The 22,857-nt window shown below is 35.0% G+C and overlaps 1 protein-coding gene across 1 annotated transcript in view; it reads left to right on the forward strand.

Moving 5' to 3' along the window:
• Positions 1–9,285: 9,285 nt before the first annotated feature.
• ZSWIM2 (zinc finger SWIM-type containing 2) overlaps positions 9,286–22,857 on the forward strand; it is a 31,606-nt gene continuing 18,034 nt past the window's right edge. The window contains exons 1-4 of the mRNA XM_047871299.1: positions 9,286–9,489; positions 10,668–10,744; positions 12,550–12,590; positions 18,073–18,283. Of these exons, the coding sequence (XP_047727255.1) occupies positions 9,325–9,489; positions 10,668–10,744; positions 12,550–12,590; positions 18,073–18,283 (494 nt within the window). The 5' untranslated portion in view covers positions 9,286–9,324. The remainder of the gene's footprint in view (positions 9,490–10,667; positions 10,745–12,549; positions 12,591–18,072; positions 18,284–22,857) is intronic.

A 22,857-nucleotide genomic window follows, 5' to 3' on the forward strand; every position in this document is an offset into this window, starting at 1 on the left:
GTTCGAGCCCCGCGTCAGGCTCTGGGCTGATGGCTCGGAGCCTGGAGCCTGTTTCCGATTCTGTGTCTCTCTCTCTGCCCCTCCCCTGTTCATGCTCTGTCTCTCTCTGTCCCAAAAATAAATAAACGTTGAAAAAAAAAAATTAAAAAAAAAAAAACAGATCCAACAATATGCTGCCTATAAGACACTCACTTTAGCCTTAAAGACACATAGACTGAGAATGAAGGATGGAAAAAGACACTTCAGGCAAATGGTAAAAAAAAAAAAAAAAAAAAAAAAGTGCAGTTGTACTACATTTATATCAGATAAAATAGACCTCAAGTGAAAAATGGTTTAAAAAAGTCATTATATAACGATAAATGGGTGAATACATCAAAAAGATATAACAATTATAAATATTTATACACCCAACATCAGAGAACCCAAATGTATAAATCAAAAATTAACAGAGCTAAAGGAGAAATAAAAAGTAATACAATAACAGTTGAGGACTTTAAATTTTTTTTTAATGTTTATTTTTGAGAAAGAGAGAGAGAGTGGGTGGGGAGGGGCAGAGAGAGAAACACAGAATCTGAAGCAGGCTCCAGGCTCTGAGCTGTCAGCACACAGCTCAATGCGAAGCTGAAACTCACAAGCTGTGAGATCATGACCTGAGTTGAAGTCGGATGCTTAACCGACTGAGCCACCCAGGCACCCCAACAGTTGGGGACTTTAATACCCCACTCTCAACAATGAATCTCTCATCCAAAGAATCAGTCAGGAAATGGTGGATTTGAATAACACCAGAGACCAAACAGACCTAAAAGACATATACAGAACATTCACTCCAACAGCCACAGAATACACATTCTTTTCAAGTGCACATGAAACATATTCTAGATTGACTCTATGTTAGGCCACAAAACAAGTCTCAGCAAATTCAAGAAGACTGAAATCATACCAACTATCTTTTCTGAACACAATGGCCTGAAACTAGAAATCAGTAAGTGGATAACTGGAAAATTCATGAACACATGGAAATTTATACAATACTCTCCTGAACAACCAATGGATAAAAAAAGAAAGGAAAAATAAAAAGTTTCTTGAGACAAATGAAAAGGAAAACACAACATACTGGAACTTGTGGTATATAGCAAAAGCAGTTCTAAAAGGAGTTCAAGGCAGTAAATGACTATATTAAGAAGCAAGAAAGATCCTGAATAAACAACCTAGCTCTTTGCCTTAGTGAACTAGAAAAAGGAGAACAATCTGAGTCCAAAGTTAGCAGGAGAAAGGAAATAATAAAAGTTAGAGAAAAAATAAGTTAAATAGGGAACAGAAGATTAGAAAAGACTACCTGACCCAAGAGTTGATTTTTTTGAAAGGGTAAACAAAATGGACAAACACTTAGCTAGACTAAACAAGGCTGACTAAACATTGTAAATGAAAAAGGAGACATTAAAATTGATACCACAGAAATTCAAAGGATCCTAAGAGGCTACCACAAATAACTATACACCAACAAATTATACAACCTAGAAGATATGGAAAAATTACCAAGACTGAATCAGTAATAAATAGAAAATCTGAATAGAACTGATACCATCACTTTAGAAAATCCTGTCAGTATGAAGAATCTGAAAAAAATTAAAAGTAGAACTACCATATGACTCACCAATTCACTTCTGGGAATATATCCAAAGATAACAAAACACTAAATTGAAAAATGCACTTTCACATTCATAGCAGCATTATTTATAATAGCCAAGGCATGGAAACAACCTAAGCATTCACTGATGGATGAACGAAAAAGATGAGGGATATATGTACAATGGACTATTACTCAACCATAAACAAACAAATAAAAAACCCAAGGAATTCCTACCATTTGTGACAACATGGATGGACCTTGAAGGCATTATGCTAAGTGAAATAAGTCAAACAGAAAAAGAAAAATACTATATGATCTCACTTATATGTGAAATCTAAAACAAAAGAAAACAAACAAAATTAACTCAGAAAAAGACACCAGACTTGTGGGTACCAGAGATGGGGGGAGGAGAATTAGGTGATAGGAGGAAGGTGGTCAAAGGTACAAACTTCCAGTTACAAATCAGTACTAGGCATGTAATGTACAACATGATGATGATAGCAAACATTGCCATATGACATATAGGAAAATTGTTAAGAGAATAAATCCCAAGAGTTCTCATCACAAAGGGAAATTTTTTTTTTCCTTTTTTCTTCCTTTCTTTTCCTTTTATTGTATCTATATGAGAAGATGGATGTTAGCTGAACCTATAGTGGCTATTATTTCACAATGTATATAAATCAAATCATCATGCCATATGCCTGAAACTTATACAGTCATGTATGTCAGGTTTTCTCAATAAAATTGGAAAAGAAAAGCTCTCCCAGAAAGCAGAAGAAAAGGTTGAGAAAAAAATAATGAAACAATAAATAATAGATAAGAATAACCAAAAAGAAGCAAATAAAATCAGATACAAAATATAGATAATTTGTATTCTTTTTAATGGAACATAAGCAATTATAACATAGACTAAGACACTATGTTGACCAAGTGTTAAAAAAATTATGAAAAACAACTTATGAAATGATTCTGGTTGAAGTCTTAAGTACAAAGAATTTTTTTTAATGTTACCAATACATAAAGGATAAAAAAATTAGACTAGTCTCAGAGATATACCCTCTATATCATGGATCACCTACAAAATGTATAGCAATATTTTTAGGGTTAGAGGAGAAAGATTTTTATCCAAGTATTTTATAGCCAGCCAAATTGTCATTCACCTGTGAAAGCAATTTTAAGACAATTTACGTTATTCAAGACTGCAGAAAATATATATTGCACATTCTCTTCCTGCAAAAAGTATTCAAGAAACTATTCAAACCAATCAAGAAATGAATCAACTAAATAAAGAAAATAGAGAAGCTATGTTATAAAAGGGCAGGTGTTGATTAATAGAAACCATTTATTTTTTTTTTATTTTTTTTTCAATGTTTATTTATTTTTGGGACAGAGAGAGACAGAGCATGAACGGGGGAGGGGCAGAGAGAGAGGGAGACACAGAATCAGAAACAGGCTCCAGGCTCTGAGCCATCAGCCCAGAGCCCCACGTGGGGCTCGAACTCCCGGACCGCGAGATCGTGACCTGGCTGAAGTCGGACGCTTAACCGACTGCGCCACCCAGGCGCCCCAATAGAAACCATTTAAACATAAAATTAAACAACAACAAAATAATAATAAATAAACATAAAATTAAATGACCCCGGTTTTACTAGTATATATCCTCTAGTTCTTCACTCATTAATCATATGTAGGAGATAAACTTTCCCTATTAGCTAGATATAAATGCAAATAAAAAAATTTGATGCTAATCAAATTTTTGCCTTTTTACACCTATTTTTTAATTCTCTTTTTTTAAATGTTTATTTATTTTGAGAGAGAGTAAGCATGAGCAGGAGAGGTAAAGAGAAAGAGGGAGAGAGAGAATCCCAAGAAGGATCCATGCCATCAGCACAGAGCCCAATGCGAGGCTCAATTCCACAACCCTAAGATCATGACCTGAGCCAAAATCAAAAGTCAGACGCTCAACTGACTGAGCCACCCAGACACTCCTATTTTTTAAATTCTGTAAACAGGTTTTTTCAATCTCTTTAACATTCTGAAATTTGCTAATCACATATCTAGATATGGTAGTAATTATTATTCATTTATCCTAATGCTTGATATCCTAAGCTCTTTCCACTTGAAGGTAAGTTCCCTTTGTGGCGGGATTTTTTTTTTTAATTTCACAATCATTTTTAAAACCAAAAAGCTATTTCTGATTCTCTAGTTGTTCCCCAAATTATTTTAACCTCTCCCTCTGGCCCATTTTGATACTGGTATAATTTCTTAAAACCACCTTTCCATATTTCTGATTTTTTTTTCTTTTGGCTTCATATTGTAGTACATTACTAACTTCCACCAAGACCTGAAAGGCAGAAGTGAATGAGAGAGCATGAAGCCCAACTAGCAATTACAGTTATAAAGTCCTTTGGTTTTCTGCAACAATAGTGGAGGTACTGATGTCCAGTCCCTAGCTTCTTGAGTGACTCAGAGGTACTTCTGCTGCAAAAAAAAATCTCATGGTATGAGTAAATAATTTTCCTCAGTGTCTCACTTTAGTATATGATCAAATCTTGATCTCTGTGGCCTTACTAGACATTTTGCAAGCTAGCTTAAATCCTATAATAAATTATTTTGTACCTGGAACTAGCCAGAGTGACTCTCTTGTCCAACCCAATGCTGGCAGGTAAGAAGGAGTAAACTGTTCCACGTTTATGCCTTCACTTATTCCCCCCCGAGACAGTCAGCACCCTCCATTCATATTTGTTCCTCTAGCGGTTGCTGAAATTTGCCAATGGCTTCATGTATTTATTGTCTATTGGTTTTTTAAAAATTACCACAAACAGTGGCTTAAAACAACACCATTATTAGGTCACAGTTCAGTAGGTCAGTAGTTGAAGCAGGCCCAGCTGCATTCTCTGGTCAGAGTATTAGGAGACTGAAATCAAGATGTCAGCCAGTCTGTACTCTTATCTGAAAGCTCTAAGGAAGAATCTGATTTCAACTTTATTTAGGCTGTGGCAAAGTCCAGTTCCTTAGTGTTATAGGTCTGAGTCCCCCATTTCCTCTTTGGCTCTTCTTCCAGAGGCCCCCAGCATTCCTTTAAGGTGGATCCCTCCATCTTCAAGAAAATTATGCTTCATCTCAGACTTCTCCTTCTGCCACCAGCCAGAGAAAACTCTGTGCTTAATTTTATTTTATTTAAAAAAAAATTTTTTTAAGGTTTATTTATTTTTGAGAGAGGGAGAGAGAACGTGAGTGGGGGAAGGGCAGACAGAGGGAGACACAGAATCTGAAGCAGGCTCCAGGCTCTGAGCTGTCAGCACAGAGCCAGATGTGGGGCTTGAACTCACAGACTGTGAGATCATGATCTGAGCCAAAGTTGGACACTTAACCGACTGAGCCATCCAGGTGCCCCCTGTGCTTAATTTTAAACGAGTTGTATGATTAGATCAGGATGACCCAAATCATCTTCCTTTTAATTAATTCAAAGTCAACTGACAGCAACCTTAATTACATCAGCAAAATCTCTTCGCCATGTAACAGGACATATTCACGGGACAGGGAATTATAGAAGGACAAAGGTCACTGGGGTCATTCTTAGAAGTCTACTACCTCAGTCCTCCCTAGTTTTTTCAGTAGCAGAGGTTGAAACCTTTTTATTTTTTATTTAATTTATTTATTTATTTATTTTTTTTAATTTTTTAACGTTTATTTATTTTTGGGGGGACAGAGAGAGACAGAGCATGAACGGGGGAGGGGCAGAGAGAGAGGGAGACACAGAATCGGAAACAGGCTCCAGGCTCTGAGCCATCAGCCCAGAGCCCGACGCGGGGCTGGAACCCATGGACCGCGAGATCATGACCTGGCTGAAGTCGGACGCTTAACCGACTGCGCCACCCAGGCGCCCCTATTTTTTATTTTTTATTATTATTTTCAAAGGCTCTTCAGATGGAAGTCTGGCATCTTAAACTAAAAGTCCCAATCACACTCACAGTAAGTTGCAAATTTATTTATATTACACTTGGATGTACAAAAAACTGAAGTATGCTTTCTCTCTAAATGATCCAATCACCTTTGCTAGCTACCACTCCACTTGAGCACAAGAAAAAAAAAAAAAAACTTTTAGTCTGATTTAATAGCCTTTTTTAGATTAATGAGTATCTATTGCCAAAGAAAAATTGAACTGGACAGGGTTAAACAGTCAAGGAAGACTTGTTCAAAATGACTGCATGGGCACGCAGGTGGCTTGGTCAGTTAAGCATTCAACTCTTAATTTTGGCTCAGGTCATGATCCCAGGATTGTGGGATCGAGCCCCACATGGGGCTCTGAGCTGAGCATGGAGCCTGCTCAAGATTCTCTCTCCAAGATTCTCTCTCTCTCTCTCTCTCTCTCTTCTCCTCTCCCCTGCTCACACTCATTCTCTGTCTCTCAAAAAAAAAAAAAAAAAAGCTTGCAGTAGAGGAGAGAGAGATTGAGAACTCGACTACATTGAAACAAAAGGAGCATTTTGAAGCCTGCAGCAAGCTAGTGGAAAAGTACTAGAGGAGGTTGTCAGGAAGGGGGTTGGTCAATGTAATTAGGCCATCTATGACTGCTAACTGGTGATTACCAAAGTTAGGTTTCATACTGCCACAAAGACCAGGAGATGGGGGCACTATCATTTTTTTTTCAGTTTAGTTTATTTACTTTGAGAGAGACAGAGACAGTGCAAGTGGGGGAGGAGCAGAGAGAGGGAGAGAGAGAATCCCAAGCAGGCTGTGCACTGCCAGTGCAGAGGCACTAGGCTCAGACTCATGAAACTGAGAGATCATGACTCCAGCCAATACCAAGAGTCTGGTTGGCTCAACCGACTGAGCTACCCAGGCAGGGGGCACTATCATTCTTGATGATTCCATTTCAAAGGGATGGTTCCCAGGTCCTTCAGAAATATACTACTGTGTTGTAAAACTGGCAAGAGGCTGGGAGAAGGGGTACATCTCAAAGGGACAAAGAAAAAAATTACGATTTAATGTTTCCTAGAATAAATGCTCTAAGAAAAGGGAGGTCAGGGACCTACTGGTAACTGGCCCTATTGAACTTTGATTAAAAAAAAGAAAGGAATTGTGTTGAAGCACCTGCACTGGAGTCCTCAGTTCTCTTTGCCACTTCATATTGTCTTGAAATTGCTGAGTTCTGCATCATCTTAGTCAGACACTAGTATACTTCTTCTTGTGCCCATTCTTTATATGTAAACACAGACTCTATATTCAGTGTATGTCTTTAATCCTTGAGGACCAGGACATTACAAGCAGTTCATTTACTCTCTGTCTTCCACTGGCATCTCTGCATATTGCTCACTTCGTTAGGAGACACTAAGCCAAAAGCTGAAGTTCCCCAGTAATCTGCACCTCTCTGACACTATTCCAAAAGTAAACACACCTTCCATAGGTGTTCTCAGTCTTCCCAAACCAATCTCAATGTTTCAATCCATCCCTTGCCTCACCCTCACATCTCCCACCCTCACCCCAACACAAACACACCCACGTTAAGATCAGCAGCTGACTTCTTCCACTAACTTGTTAGTCTTCTTTTCATCCCCCAATGGCATACTCTTCCACTATTCCAAGTCTAATACTCTAGGCCCAGCTTATTCTATCGTACCCTATAGAGTTAAGATCCATTTATTTATAAAATGTATTAGTTCCCGTCTTTTATGGCCAAATTGTATTGCTAAAGGGGCTAAAACTTAATTCATGACACTCAAAGCTTATCAATGACTCATTTCTAGTACCACTTCCCTCATCCTGGGGCAATATGCTTCAAAATGTAACTTGGAAGGGAACATGACAAACTTATGGGAGAAATTTAATTCCCTGATTTAATATTTGCAAATATTACTCATGTCATACTCTCTTAATTGATGAAGGAAACATATGGGATAGTCACCTAGCTATAAGAACGTTTTTAAAGTCTTAACTGACAGATATAAAAACAAATGTCTTACATCTAGACTGAAGTTCTAACAATCTGTGCTTTCTCTTTTTAACTTCCATGAAAGTATGAATACTCCTACTTTTATCACCCCCCAAAATGGAATTTATGAACCCACATTTCGCTTACATAAAGTTTATTGTGTCTTAAACATGTGTCCTTTCTGAAAATTATGTCTATCACTTACACATAAGTATTATCTAATTACAATAAGTAATAACATTTTTAACAATTATTTACTGTTTATTTTTTAAAGTTCTCTTCAAGATAATTCTTAAATAACTATATAATACTTATATGTATATTATATATAGAAAGAGATAATATATGGATATACATATATATATTGTGTGTGTATATATATATATATATATACACACACAATATATATATGGAGAGAGAGAGCAGGAATGGCAATTGAATAAAATGCCTTCACTCTGAAACCCATCTCATCTTGTTAAATAGAAAGTGTAGATTGTCAGTAATTTATATTGAATTTTTAAATTGTGAATATTAATAAATAAACTAATTCAATTTATAATTTCTTTTGGTTTCAATATGAGGTTTTTCCCTAATGTGTATTTCACTTTAACACCTAGCACCATTAAGTTGACAGTAAAATTGGGATTATGGTCATATGTATGTTAGTTGTTATTAGAATAGAAAAGTAGTAATAAAATTTAGTAAGTTAAGATCTTAGACCTAGGATTGGTGGTGTTTATCTGCACATTTAACATGTGCAAGTTACCATTTCCATCATCTTCTCTCATATCGTGGCCTTTGCCATTTTCTCCTCTCTGCTCTTGACATAGTCTAGTTATGGCCTCCTCCCATGATAAAATGGACAACTATCCTTCATCTTCGCTTATGTTACTGAGCCACCAAGTAGCTATTTCCTGATTTCAATTTCTTAGAAAGATTCCAGTGACATGGCTTCTTTACTTGACTCAACTTTATTACAGCTCTCCCAGTAGAATGCAGTAACACAGTTCGTAGACAATGTGAATTAATCAACATTGCATACCTCAAAAATCTTATTCCTTACAACAGAGATTGTGGATTTGGAGGACAGAGTCAATGGATTTGGCACTACCCCCCACACCCATCCCTATCTAAATATTCAATTTAGAAATGCTCCTCTGGCTTTAAAACCAAACCCGCCGCACCCTGCACACGTCCCGATTTAAGGATCTAGCTCCCTAGGGGTTAGATTCCTGTCTTTTCTTTCCCCAGCGACTCGCTCAGATTATGCACATAGTGAGCACTCTGGAAATGGTGGAATATTGTTGAACAAAAAGTTACTCTGGGGTTTCTGATAAAGATGATGAATCATCACAGGAAAATTTTAGCACGCAGAGCCCAAACAGTAACCCGCTCGTGCGACTGTCCTAACACACATAATTTACCAGCCCTGCCTGCAGGGAACCAGCAAAAGGAACACGAGAGATTTGACAGCTGTGTCTTTAGCCACCTTTTAAGTTGGGCAGGTCGGGGTATTAGAAACGCTTCCCAGCCAGGAACGTGGCTTCAGGAACGAGCGGAGGCGGCTCTGGGCTGCAGAATCCACTCTCCACCCCTTGCCCTTTGGTTGCCAGCTATAGATTGGCCGCAAGGCACTCTGGGACATCAGGAAGCTCAACCTTTATCACCAAGGCAACAGGCCGGCACGCGGTTGTCATGGAAACCGGCGGGCACTCGGAGAGTCTCGTAAAGAAGCTGCCTTCGCCCTCACCCAAGCAAGATGCTTCGCCGAGGCTGTAAAGCCTCTGAAAGGCGAAGACACTTGAGCAACCACCTCAGCGGGCAACAGGACCTGGCCCTGAGCGGCAGCATCTACCTCCTACGAGAGATGGGCCCCACCGGCTTCCTGCTGAGGGAGGAGGAGCCGGAAAACAGGGATTTCCGAGTAATTACCACCCCCAACTTCCCTCCACTCCCGCCCGGCCCACCCACCCGGTCCTCCTGAGCCTTCCTTATTTCTAGCCACCTTCACAATCCCTGCGGATTCTCGCTGCCACACCCACCCCACCCGCGCGAGATCCAGACTCTAAAGATGTGCAAATTGCAGAGGGAAGTCGTGTTTTCATAGAAAAGTTTAATTTTGGGAAGTCAGGACTCCAAAATGGCATCCAAATCTTGTAAGATGATGGCACCTGCTTGATGTTTAGGCTTGAAAATGTGAGACGTTTTACTTAAATACATGCTTTGCGTTGCGTGCGTTCTTGGATCCGTTGTTGGCAGTCACGAGCCCTGTAACTAAAACGAAATGAAAATCCTACGACCTATTTCATACTGTAAATACTAAATAAATAAAATCTTTTTCTTTACTCTTTAGTCACTCTAAACCTCCAAGGAGATCCTTTTAAAGTACCGTTTAGGTGGTGATGCCTTGGAAAGGTCTTAATAAAAACCTGAAAAAAAGATATTTTATATTTGCATATCCCACTCTTGCCACTCAAAAATCAGCCACCATCCCACCTCCCGGGTGTTGATTTGGAAAATTTTAATTTAGTGTCCTGCATTCTAAGTACTGAATACAAATTACTAGCCTGTGCTTATTTAAGACATCTTTTTTTTTTTTACTTTGTCCCTTAGAACACTTAGTTAAAAAATTATTTTAGCCAATATAAACTTGGTGAATAAAATTAGTCTTCTCAAGTAAAATTATATACCAATTAAGTGTACAAAACAAACAAAAGATCCAAAATAAGCTAATTTACAAAAAGTCTTTAGCTCCACTGCAAGGCAGAATGAACTTTCATTAAGAAATGTATCGATACAGAGATATTTTTTAGCTTTTAAAATTAGATTTCTTTTCACTTGCCTGAGTGTAGGTCACTGAAGAAGTCTTAAGTGATAATACAAGTTGTTGAGCAAGACAATATGACAGTGAAAAATCAGCCTGGAGACTGGTGTCAAGAGTTAAGATGTCTCCATAGACTATATTCAACGTTTGAAGTCACCTAAACTAAATTACTTCTTGAAATCTCTTTTAATCCTATCGTCTATTAAATTATTTTTATTCTAACTCTAAAAATTAACTGGAGGTTGTTTTTTTTTTAAGTATGCATTTTTCTTTTAAAGGTTTTCTTAGGAAATCCTCATGTTTGTAACTGTTCCACATTTCTGAAAGGAGGGGAACTTTGTAAGCATATATGTTGGTAAGTAACTGTAATCCAGATCTGCCACAAAGGAACATCTTGGTATATTGCCTTTTTCATGATTTGAGTACTGAAGGTAATAGAAATTTGTTGTTGGGAGATATAAGGGTTAAATGGCTGTAGTTTTTCAGTATATTTTGGGGTATTTTATTTCATTCTGAAAATTAAATAAAGTTTAACTTGAGAAACATACTACCACCTCTGCAAGTTTTAAAAGTTCATGTTTATAATTTAAAAAATCACTTTTTAAATTCTTACTATCTAAGAATCTTATGTACAAATGTGAAATCTAACTATAAAACAGAAAAAGAAAAACCTCCCTGATTCACATCAATAATAAATATGTTCTCACTATAGGATTTCTATTTGCTGTCAGTTAAAAATAAATTCCCGAATACATTTTTATTTTTATTCTTTCTACTGGGTGCATTGTTTGTTTTCTTTGTAAATGTAGTACAACAAACAAATCATTTAATACAAAAAATTCGTTATGTTTTTTAAATTTTTATTATTTTTATTATTTTCTTCAATTTCTTTAATGCTTATTTATTTTTGAGAGAGAGAGACAGAGTGCAAGCCGGGGAGGTACAGCGCGAGAAGGAGATGCAGAATCTGAAGGCTCTGGCTCTGAGCTGTCCAGCATAGAGCCAGACACGGGGCTCAAACCCACAAACTGTTAGATCATGACCTGAGCCAAAGTCGGCCACTCAACCGACTGAGTCACCCACGTACCCCTCATTATTTTTTTAATTATGATATTTTCTAATGTATTATTTTTATTTTCAATAAGCATTTTACTATGAATCTTTTAAGATAGTAATTGGAGGGTAAAACAAATCTAACAAAAAATTGAGAGAAGAATATGTATCTCACATTTTGAATGCTTTTCTTTATAAGTTAAAAAAAAAAAAAAGTATATACCTTCATTTCCAAAGCTTGTATTACGAAGTTTTTGTTGTTTTGTTTTGATCAGTTTTTATTGAGCATTCCTAACACAATTTACTCTAGTTAGCATAGAAGATATAAAATATGGTCCTTTAAAAACTTGCAGTTTGGTTTTATTATTAAAAACGGTAAATTATGTTTATTAAAATAGTTTTTTTTTCCATTTTTTTAATGCCAGCTTCCTCAGGGCAAGGGCCTTCTGTTCTGATTTCTATATAATGTTACTTGTTTTTTACAATATATTAACCAAACTAAATGGAAATATAATTCAAGTATATAATGTACTAAAGTATATTTAATATATTTAAATAAGAATTTTCTATGTATTTTCAGCTTTTAAAAAAGTCATATTCCATTTCAATTGGCGATATTTGAAGTATTTTTTCTGTCATACATTCAAGTGGTATATGTAGGAAAACAGTATTGGTACTCTCCAGAAAATTACTCCATTTTCAGGACTAAGAAACTTCTAGGGAAGTTTAAAGGAATTACAATGAATATCTCATTCCTTTACTAACCTGTCTCTGTGAATAAATGTATGTTATAAAGAAATACATGGACTCTTTCTGGCAAATCTCTTTATTATAAATGTCTTTTATTTTCATTTATCATACTTTTTTCACATATGCTTACTTTAAAACATTTAACTACTGTTTTTGTATGAATTTTTTATTTTAATTTCAGTACAGTTAACATTTAACTACTTATCATTATAACAGAAAACTGATGAGAGTGTTAAGTATATTTATAACACCATCAGCAATACAAATTCTATAATGCTACTCCTAATATTAAAAGATATCATTTTAGGTTATATCATAAATAAATATTTCTTTTGGTTTTCCACCTGTGAATACTAGGGTCTTGTTGAAAAAATTCAAACTTCCAAGGAATCATGAATGTAAGTTGCATTTCTTCTTTAATTATTTTGAAGTTAACATATTTAATAATTTTTTGTTTAGACATATTCTAAATTTAAACAATTATTTTCCTAGACAATCTGACAACTATCTGTAGCTCAGTTTGTTGCATTTAAGACACTTGGAACATTTTTCTTCCTTAATAAAAAAATGTAACTTTATATGTCATTTCAAATTCAGGGGCACTTAATAAAAAAAGGGATGAAACAATGGCTAGTTATTCTGAAGGCAAAATTTCCTTCATGTGTGCTAAGCAAAGATTCACAGTGGTTTCTAGGCGTAAAATTATTTTAATTATAAAAAAAATCAGAAATATAATTTTTTAGATCACAGTAATGGTTGACATGGAACATAATTTCATTCAAAAATATCTACTAACTGAAATTTGTATGTAAAAAATATAAATACATGTTTTTAAGAGTAAAATAGTTTTTATGACAGTACTTAAATTGAGTTTAGAGTCAAGCATATAGGTATGTAACTTTAAGTTCTAGAGTCCTCAAAATTAAAAGAGAAAGAAATTAATTTTGTTATAGGTCATTTGGATTTATAGATTTTATAAAAAAGATATTGTCATTATGGTAATCACAGTAAACATTTAAAAGTTGTACTAGATAATAAATTAATATTAGTGTTTCACAGACACTTTTTTTTGTACTCTTCTCTCATTTTACACATTCTCTTATCAACAGAGCACTATTTTCAGTTGCCTTCGGGGCAGCTCAGATTTGGAGGTCCCACAGGCATTTTAAATACCAAATTTCCCCCCCCATTTGTGCTCCCCTCTTGTATCCCCTACCTCATATATTGACTTTCCTTTTTCTTTAGTCTCCAAAACTAGAAACCATAGGATTCTCCTTGATTTTTCCTCTCCCAGTTTCCTCTCTCCTGTCTAAGGAATCATTTCATAAATCCCGTTCATGTTACATCCTACCTCCTTCTCAACGGTGTTTTCATCTCTCCATTCTCATTCTCACCTTTGTCCAACCTTCATCAGCCCTTCATAGTGTTCTAGAGCCTGTTTCTTTTCGGTGCCTGCACTTGGTTTCTTCCTTCTCCACATTGTAGACAAAAGGTTCTTTCTGGAATGTCACTTAGTTCTCTACTTCATCCTCTCTTCCAATCCCTTCATACACAATGATTGGGTTGTTTAATATTGTATACACTGTTTATTTCTCTATTTCTTCATTTTATCCACCTGAAGTTAAGTGCTCACGTCCTCTCCAAATCTTACTTGTTCTCTACACTGTTTTACATACCATTTTCACAAGCTTCCATACTAGTGCTGTCCAATAGAAATATAATGCAAGCCACATATGTAATTTTCTAGTAGCCATATTACAAACAGTAAAAAGAAACAGGGAAAGTTAATTTTAATAATAGATTTTAATTTAATCTAATACATTAAAATATTACCATATCAACATGTAATCAATATAAAAATATGCAATATTTTTGATACTGTCTTCAAAGTCTTAGTATTTTATACTTACAGAGCATCTCATCTAGACACTATATTTTCAATGGAAATATTTGATCTGCATTTAGATTTTATAAAATACTCAGTTGAAAAATAGATTCATGTAATACCTAAATTGTTACATATACATACTTACAAATTTTTCAGTAACTATATATTATGAGTTTTCAATTTAAATTTAAGTGAAACAAAATTAGAAATTTAGTTTTTTAGTCACATGAACCATATTTCAAGTGCTCAGTAGTCACATGTGGCTAATGGCTACTCTTATTACAGTGCAGCTCTATACAACCAAATTCAACAAGCATCTATTGTACTATGTATTAGCCAGGAGCCTCTGTTAGATACTTCTTTATGAATTGAAAAATGAATACTAACATTTGTGGAGTTTTTCATTTCCAAAAGTAGCAATTTCATATGGATTAACCTAATAGTTAATATTCTGTTATCCTTTTTATTTCTTAAAGGCAGAAACTGTGTCTTGTTCTTTTTATAAATATCAGCCTATGGTTGGGAATTTTTTTAAATGTTTTTTAATGTTTAATCCTAAATGTTAATTTTGAAAAATATATACTTCCTACAAAAATAAAAGATCTTTCATATCTCTATATTTAAAAGAAGTTTTGGTCAACATTGAGAGAATCCTATTTGCACAAATATTCAAAAAAGTAGAAGTCTTAATCATCTTAAAATTTATCATGTAAATGAAAGCTAGAATGGGGGTGCCTGGCTGGCTTAGTCCATTGAGTAACCGACTTTGCCTCAGGTCATGCTCTCACGGTCCATTGGTTCAAGCTCTGTGTAGGGCTCTGTGCTGACAGCTCAGAGCCTGGAGCCTGCTTTGGATTCTTTGCCTCTCTCTCTTTCTCTGCCCCTCCCCTGCTTGCGCGCTCTCTCTCTCTCTCTCTCTCTCTCAGAAATAAATAAGCATAAGAAAAAAATTTTTAATGAAAGCTGGAACAAACATAGATGATTTAAATTAATTTAAAGAAAGCTATAAATGATTATTCATTTGGATTATGTGAGTGTTTTGAATATCATTCCTAGATCCTTCTAAAACAAATCAGGAAACAAATATTTGCGCTCTAGTGTTGCATATCAAAAACAATTGACTTTTATTTTTGAACATTTACAAAGATGATTACAAAGGAATTTTATTATAAAGACATCAGTTTTTGAACATGGAGCATTATTTTTCCCATCACCCAATAAATGTTTTCCAGCAAAACCTACATTTATCACCTAATAGTTTCTTCTAAAGATAATGTCTATTTTTTTTATAGTTTACTTTTTAATAGAGAGCTGAGGGACAAAATAGCTAAGAGTCAAAAACGTATCCTTCTCTTTGTTTTATAAACGTTGGCATTAGAGAAACTTTTAGTTTATCCAACTCCCCTCTCTTCTTTTATAAGGGAGATTCTAAAAGTTCCAATGCTAACAGTAGTCAAAACCCAAAGTATAAACTAGATTTTTTTCCCTCTTCTCCTCCATTTTCTCTTTTTCTTTTTGTCTAGTAAATGCCATCCGTTCCTTTTTTTAATTAAATATTTACAAATAAATTAAGAACCATGTTTAAGAAAAAAATTTTTTAATTCCCACTACAAAGATACAATAAACTTTTTTGCTCCCATTTTCCTTTATTACTTTATATTTATGTATGTCTAATAGTGCATGGGAATTTTGTCCTCTGCTTTTATCACACATTGTTACTTTATACCCATTTTCAATGCTGTGTAATCTCTGTAATTAAAGTCATCAGTGGCTAAATATGGTATATCATAATTTAGTTAACATTACTCTATTGTTAGGCATTTAATTTATTTCTGTTTGTCATATTCTTTGTACATGAAGCTTTCTCTTCTTTTAATCATTTGTTTAGCCTAATGTCTCATTAATCAGATTTTGGAGTAAAAGTATTAAAATTTTTATGTCTGCCAACCAGATGTATTGCCAAATTGGTCTTAAAATACTTTTGCTGATTTGCAGTTTCAGCTACCTGTCAATTTTCTGCTAGGTTTGGTTTGAGATTCGTGTTTTAGGTACATATTATTACTTAAGCACATAATGAAAGACATGAACAGAATACTTAAGTCCCCAAAGAAAATAATTTAAAAATATGAAGAAATATTTTCAAATGTTAATAATATTTCTATAGTGTAGGGGAAAAAAAGGCTGTCCTACAGAACACAAAAAAATGCCAGCTACAAGGTTCATTGTAATCTGTTCGTTCCTGGCAAATTAAATAAATTTCCATTCTTCCATACATCTAACATACCCTTAGAAGGTCTAAAGTATCTTCATATAACTTTTTTAAATGCAAAAAGAAATGACATAAGGCAAACAAACATAACATTTCATTGATTTACTATTGCTTATTCAATAGGTTTTATTCTGTGTCTGTGTATCATTCTTATTTTAACTAATTTTCTTTTATGTTAATGAAGTTGAACATCTTCCATTGCCCTCTGATAAGATTAGCTGTCTTGCTCTTCTCTATAAAAGAATATTCTTTCATAGTCTCATACATTAATTTTTTAAATTAATTTCAGAAGAGTTTGTTTCTGCCTTTCATTTTCCAATTCATGTTATACCACATAAGATATTTATGGCCAGCTCCTCTTATGAACTTTTATGTTTCAATAATTCTGCTGCCCTAGGAAATCTTTATTCCCAAAAGCACAGTTTTTGTTCTTCATTTTCCTCCCTGTCTTTTTTAGAGAGCAGATGTTGCTCTGTCTCTGTGACAAATAGCTCTCATCCTCCAAAGTAATGGTTAATTAAATTATGTTACCCTCTTACATTCCACCTGCCACCCCACCTCATGCAAGAAACAGAGATTTCTATATTGTTCTATGATGTTTTCAGTATTCTTAGTGTTTAATTTTGAAGTCTTTCCAGAAAAAATGAAGGTTTTATTATCTTGCAAGTATTTTAAAATTTATTAAATAATGTATTAAAGAATGTATAAAATGAATAGAATTTAAGAGGACCAATAACAGATGGCATTTAAATTATGGCATGTTAAGGAGAGAGAAAAGGAAAGGAGCCTGGGATGGAGAAAGGAATAAAGAATCTAGGATTCCCTGATCAAAACTAAATGTATTAGAAACAATTTCTTATAAGGACAATAGGATGGAGAAAATTCATAATTCAAAGAATGCACATCCCAAGATTATAAGCAACATAGTTCCAAATAGATTATTCAGAAGAATACTAACCAAATCTGTGAAAGATGTGGCTACCAAGACACTCTTGTAAAAACTGAAAACCAAGACAGGAGAGTAGTTACAATTGAGTCTTGCTCTCCTGTTATCTATTCATTCATTATTCATCTAACAAAGACTAATTTCACTAACTACTCAAATATCCCTGTTTCCCCTTTATGTATTTGTGTCCATTTCTTTTGGTGGTATGTTGATAAAATATTATTTATGGACAAATTGAACAGATTAAAATCTAAGACATGATTATAACACCAATCCAAGGATGAACACTGTCATATAATTAATGCAAAACCTTTACAATGCAACATTTGCACTGACTCTTTTCAGTTATAAGAAAAAAAATATAATTTCCATTCATTTATTTTTATGTTTATTTATTTTTTAGGGAGAGAGAACAAGTCAGGGAGGGGCAGAGAGAGAGGGAGACACAGAATCTGAAGCAGCCTCCAGGCTCTGAGCTATCAGCACAGAGCCTGGCATGGGGCTCAAACCCATGAACTGTGAGGTCATGACCTGATTTGAAGTCAGATGCTTAACCAACTGAGCCAGCCGGCACCTCCCATTCTTTTTATCAATGACTCTTTCTTGACCTTTTGGTTCTGAAAAAAAATACAAGAAGTGTTGAATCTCAGTGTAACAATTCAATCAAAACTGTGTTTCTGATATTTGAAAGAAAATTCTAACTTTCAGCATAAGTTATTTACATTTCTGTATCTCTAATTTTGCCACTGAATTTTAATACTTTGGGATTCTTCATAGGTGCTTTGCAGTTAGGTCTTGTGGAAAGAGAAATCAGTGACTTGCTTCGAGGGATACATCGAGTTCAAACTCCACAACAAGGAACAAATGATGAAACTGTGCATATTGAAGAAGATGGGTACATTAAACAGAAGGAAATTGGTTCAGATGATATCTGCTCTATTTGTCAAGAAGTACTTTTAGAGAAAAAACTTCCTGTCACATTTTGCAGGTGACATGTTTTTTCTTTATCTTTGTTATTGAAGTACAATTAAAATACATTATATTAGTTTCAGGTATACAGTATAATGATTCAGCAGTTCTGAGGAATATTTAGTACTCATTAAGATAAGTGTACTCTTAATCTGCGTTATCTATTTCACCCATTCCCCTACTCACCTTCCCTCCGACAACCACCAGTATCTTTTCTGTATTTAAGAGTCTGGTATTTTGCTGATCTTTTTATTGTTGTTGTTCATTTGTTTTGTTTCTTAAATTTCACATATGAGTGAAATCATATGGTATTTGTCTTTCTTTGGCTGATTTATTTCACTTAGGATTATACCATCTAGGTTAATCCATGTTGTTGCAAATGACAAGGTCTTATTCTTTTCTGTGGTTGAGTAATATTCCCTTCTGTGTGTGTATGACACCTTCTTTATCCATTCATTTGTTGATGGACACTTGGGTTGCTTTCACATCTTGGCTATTGTAAATATGCTGCAATAAGCATAGGGGTACATATATCTTTTGAATCCATGTTTTTGTTTTCCTTCAGCAAATTACCTTTAGTGAAATTACTAAATCATGGTAATTCTATTTTTAATTTTTTGAAGAACCACCATACTGCTTTCCATAGTGGTTGCACCAGTTTGCATTTCCACCAACAGTGCATGAAGGTTCCTTTTTCTCCACATCCTTGCCAACACTTGTTATTTTTGGTGTTTTTTGTGTCAGCCATTCTGACAGGTTTAAGGTGATATTTCTTTGTGGTTTTGATATGCATTTCTCTGACGGTTTGTGATGCTGAGCATCTTTTCATGTCTATATCAACCATCTGTATGTCTGCCTTGGAAAATGTCAGTTCAAATCCTCTGCCCATTTTTTGATCAGATTATTTGGGGGTTTTTGGTGTTGAGTTATATAAGTTCTTTATATATTTTGGATATACCAAAATCAGATATATCACTTGAAAATATCTTCCCCCATTCAGTAGGTTGCCTTTTGGATTTGTTGATGGTTTCCATTGCTGTGCAAAAGCTTTTAATTTTGATTAGTCCCAAATAGTTTAATTTTGATTTTGTTTTCCCTGACTGAGGAGACATATCTAGAAACATGATTCTATGGCTGCAGTCAAAAAAATTATTGCCTGTATTTTCTTTGGGGATTTTTATGGTTTTGGATCTCACTTTTCTTTAACATTTTAGAGTGAGAAAGGGAGAGCATGAGCAGGAGGAATGGGAGAGAGGAAGAGAGAGAATCCCAAGCAGGCTCCACATTTAGTACAGAGCCGAACACAGGGCTCGATCCCACAACCCTGAGATCATTATCTGAACCAAAATCAAGAATTGGATGCTCAACTGACTGAGCCACCCAGGCACCCCCAGGTCTTACATTTATATCTTTAATCCATTTTGAGCTGATTTTTGTGTGTGGTGTAAGAAAGTGGTCCAATTTTATTATTTTTGCCTATAGCTATCTAGTTTTCCCAGAACCATTCATTGAAGAAACTGTCTTCTCCTCATTGTAAATTCTTGCCTTCTTTGTTGTAGATTAATTGACCATACAAGTGTGTGTTAATTTTGGGCCCTCTATTCTGTTCTGTTGATCTATGTGTCTATTTTTGTGCCAATATTATACTGTTTTCAATTACTACAGCTTTATATATATCTTAAAACTTGGAATTTGAAGTGCCAGCTTTATTTTTATTTCTCAAGCTGTCTTTGGCTATCTTTGAGGTTCCATACATATTTTAGGATTATTGGTTCTAGTTCTGCCAAAACTGTTGTTTGTCTTCTGATAGAAATTACATTGACTCTGTAGATTGCTTTGGGTAGTGTGGACATTTTCATAGTATTGATTCTTTCAGTCCTAGGGCATGGAATATCTTTCCATTTGTTGTCTCATCTTCAATTTCTTTCATCAATGTTTTATAGTTAGGTTTATTCCTAAGTATTTTGTTCATTTTGATGCAATTATAAATGGGATTTTTTCTTTGTTTCTCTTTTTGCTACTTCATTACTAGTATACAGAAATTTAATAGATTTCTGTAAATTGATTTTGTATCCTGTGACCTTACTGAATTCATTTATTAGTTCTAGTGTTTTTTGGTGGTGTTTTAAAGGTTTACTATATATAGTATTCTGTGATTTGCAAATACTGAATGTTTTACTTCTTACTTACTAATTTGGATGCCATTTATTTATTTTAGCCTGGTTGCTGTGGCTAGGACTCTCAGTATTATATTTAATAAAAACAGTAGGAGCAGACACCCTTATCTTATTATGATCTTAAAGGAAAAGCTCTCAGTACTTCACTGCTGAGTATGATTTTAGTGTGGGTTTTTTATATATAGTCTTTATTATGTTGAGAAATGTTCCCTCTAAACCTACTTTGCTGAGAGTTTTTATCATGAATGGATGTTGTACTTTCTCAATGCTTTTTCTGCATCTGTTGAGATGATCATATGGTTTTTGTCCTTTCTCTTACTAATGTATCATGTTGATTGATTTTTGAAATTTTTCTAGGGATAGAGAGAGAGACAGAGGATGAGCAGGGGAGGGGCAGAGAGAGAGGGAGACACAGAATTTGAAGCAGGCTCCAGGCTCTGAGCTGTCAGCACAGAGCCCGACACGGGGCTCGAACCCACAAACCACAAGATCATGACCCAAGCCAAAGTCAGACGCTTAACCAACTTAGCCACCCAGATGCCCCTGTTTTATTTATTTTTTAGAGAGAGACAGACAGAGACAGAGAATGAGCAGGGGAGGGGCAGAGAGAGGGAGACACAGAATCCAAAACAGGCTCCAGGTTCTGTGCTATCAGCACAGAGCCCAACACAGGGCTCGAACTCGTGAACCGCGAGATCATGACCTGAGTCGAAGTCAGAAGCCTAACTGATTGAGCCACCCAGGCACCCCTCCTTCTTCATTTCTGATTTTATTTATTTGAGTCTTCTCTCATTTTCTCTTGATGAGTCTGATAAAAGGTTTATCAATTTTATTGATTTTTTCAAAGAACCAGCTACTAGTTTCATTGATCTCTTCTATTGTTGGGGGGCGGGAGTTGTCTCTATTTCATTCATTTCTACTTTAATTTTTATTATTTCCTTCCTTCTACTGGCTTTGGGCTATGTTCTTTTTCTAGCTCCTTTAGGTATAAGGTTAGGTTGTTTATTAGAGATCTTTCTTGCTTCTTGAGGTATATCTGTATTGCTATAAATTTCTCTCTTTGATCAGATTTTGCTGCATCCCAAAGATTTGGACCATTGTGTTTTCTTTTTTTAGTTGTCTCCATGTATTTTGATTTCCTCTTATTTTTTTGATTAACCCATTCATTGTTTAGTAGCATGTTATTTAGCCTCCATATATTTGCATTCTGTTTGATTTCTAATTTCATAATGTCATGATCAGAAAATGTGCATGATAAGATTACATTCTTTTTAAATTTATCGATATTTGTTAGTGACCTAATATGCAATCTATTCTGGAGAATGTTCCATGTGCACTTGAAAAGACTGTGTAGTCTGCTTTTTTGGGATATAATGTTCTGAATATCTGTTAGGTCCATCTGGCCAGTCCTGTCATTCAAAGCTACTCCTTCCTTGTTTATTTTCCGTCTGGCAGATGTATCCATTGATGTAAGTGGGGTGTTAAAGTCCCCTACTATTATCGTATCATTGTCAGTTTATTCCTTTATGCCTGTTAATAGGTCCTTTCTGGCTTTAGGTGCTTCTATGTTGAGTGCATAAATATTTACAGTTGTTATATCCTTTTTTTGGATTGTTCCCTTTATCATTATTAGTGTCCTTCCTTTTCTCTTGTCACAGTCTTTGTTTTCAAGTCTATTTTGTCCAGTATACGCATTGCTACTTCAGCTTTCTTTTCACTTTCATTTGCATGGTAAGTGGTTTTCTAGCTCTTCATTTTCAATCTGCATATGTCTTTAGGTCTGAAGTGAGTCTCTTGAAGGTGACATATAGATGAGTCTTTTTTTTTTTGAAAAATATTTGCTAACATTTATTTTATATGAGATAAAAATGGGTCCCAGAAAGGCTAAATCAATAGACCACAATCATACACGTTGTTAATAAAAGAACTATAACACATAACTCTCTCATAATAACGTAATTAAAAATTCTTCAAAAAACCCATTAGCTCTATCTGAGAAAAAGACTAAAGCTAATTTTTCTTTTTTTTTTAATATGAAATTTATTGTCAAATTGGTTTCCATACAACACCCAGTGCTCATCCCAACGGGTGCCCTCCTCAATGCCCATCACCCACTTTCCCCTCCCTCTCACCCTGCCCCTCCCCCCGTCAACCCTCAGTTTGTTCTCAGTTTTTAAGAGTCTCTTATAGTTTGCTTCCTTCCCTCTCTGTAACTTTTTCCCCCTTCCCCTCCCCCATGGTCTTCCATTAAGTTTCATAGGATCCACATAAGAGTGAAAACATATGGTATCTGTCTTTCTCTGTATGACTTATTTCACTTAGCATAACACTCTCCAGTTCCATCCATGTTGCTACAAAAGGCCATATTTCATTCTTTCTCACTGCCAAGTAGTATTCCATTGTATATATAAACCAC

This window comes from Prionailurus viverrinus, chromosome C1 (assembly GCF_022837055.1).
Source record: "Prionailurus viverrinus isolate Anna chromosome C1, UM_Priviv_1.0, whole genome shotgun sequence".
In the NCBI taxonomy this organism is placed as follows: Eukaryota; Metazoa; Chordata; class Mammalia; order Carnivora; family Felidae; genus Prionailurus; species Prionailurus viverrinus.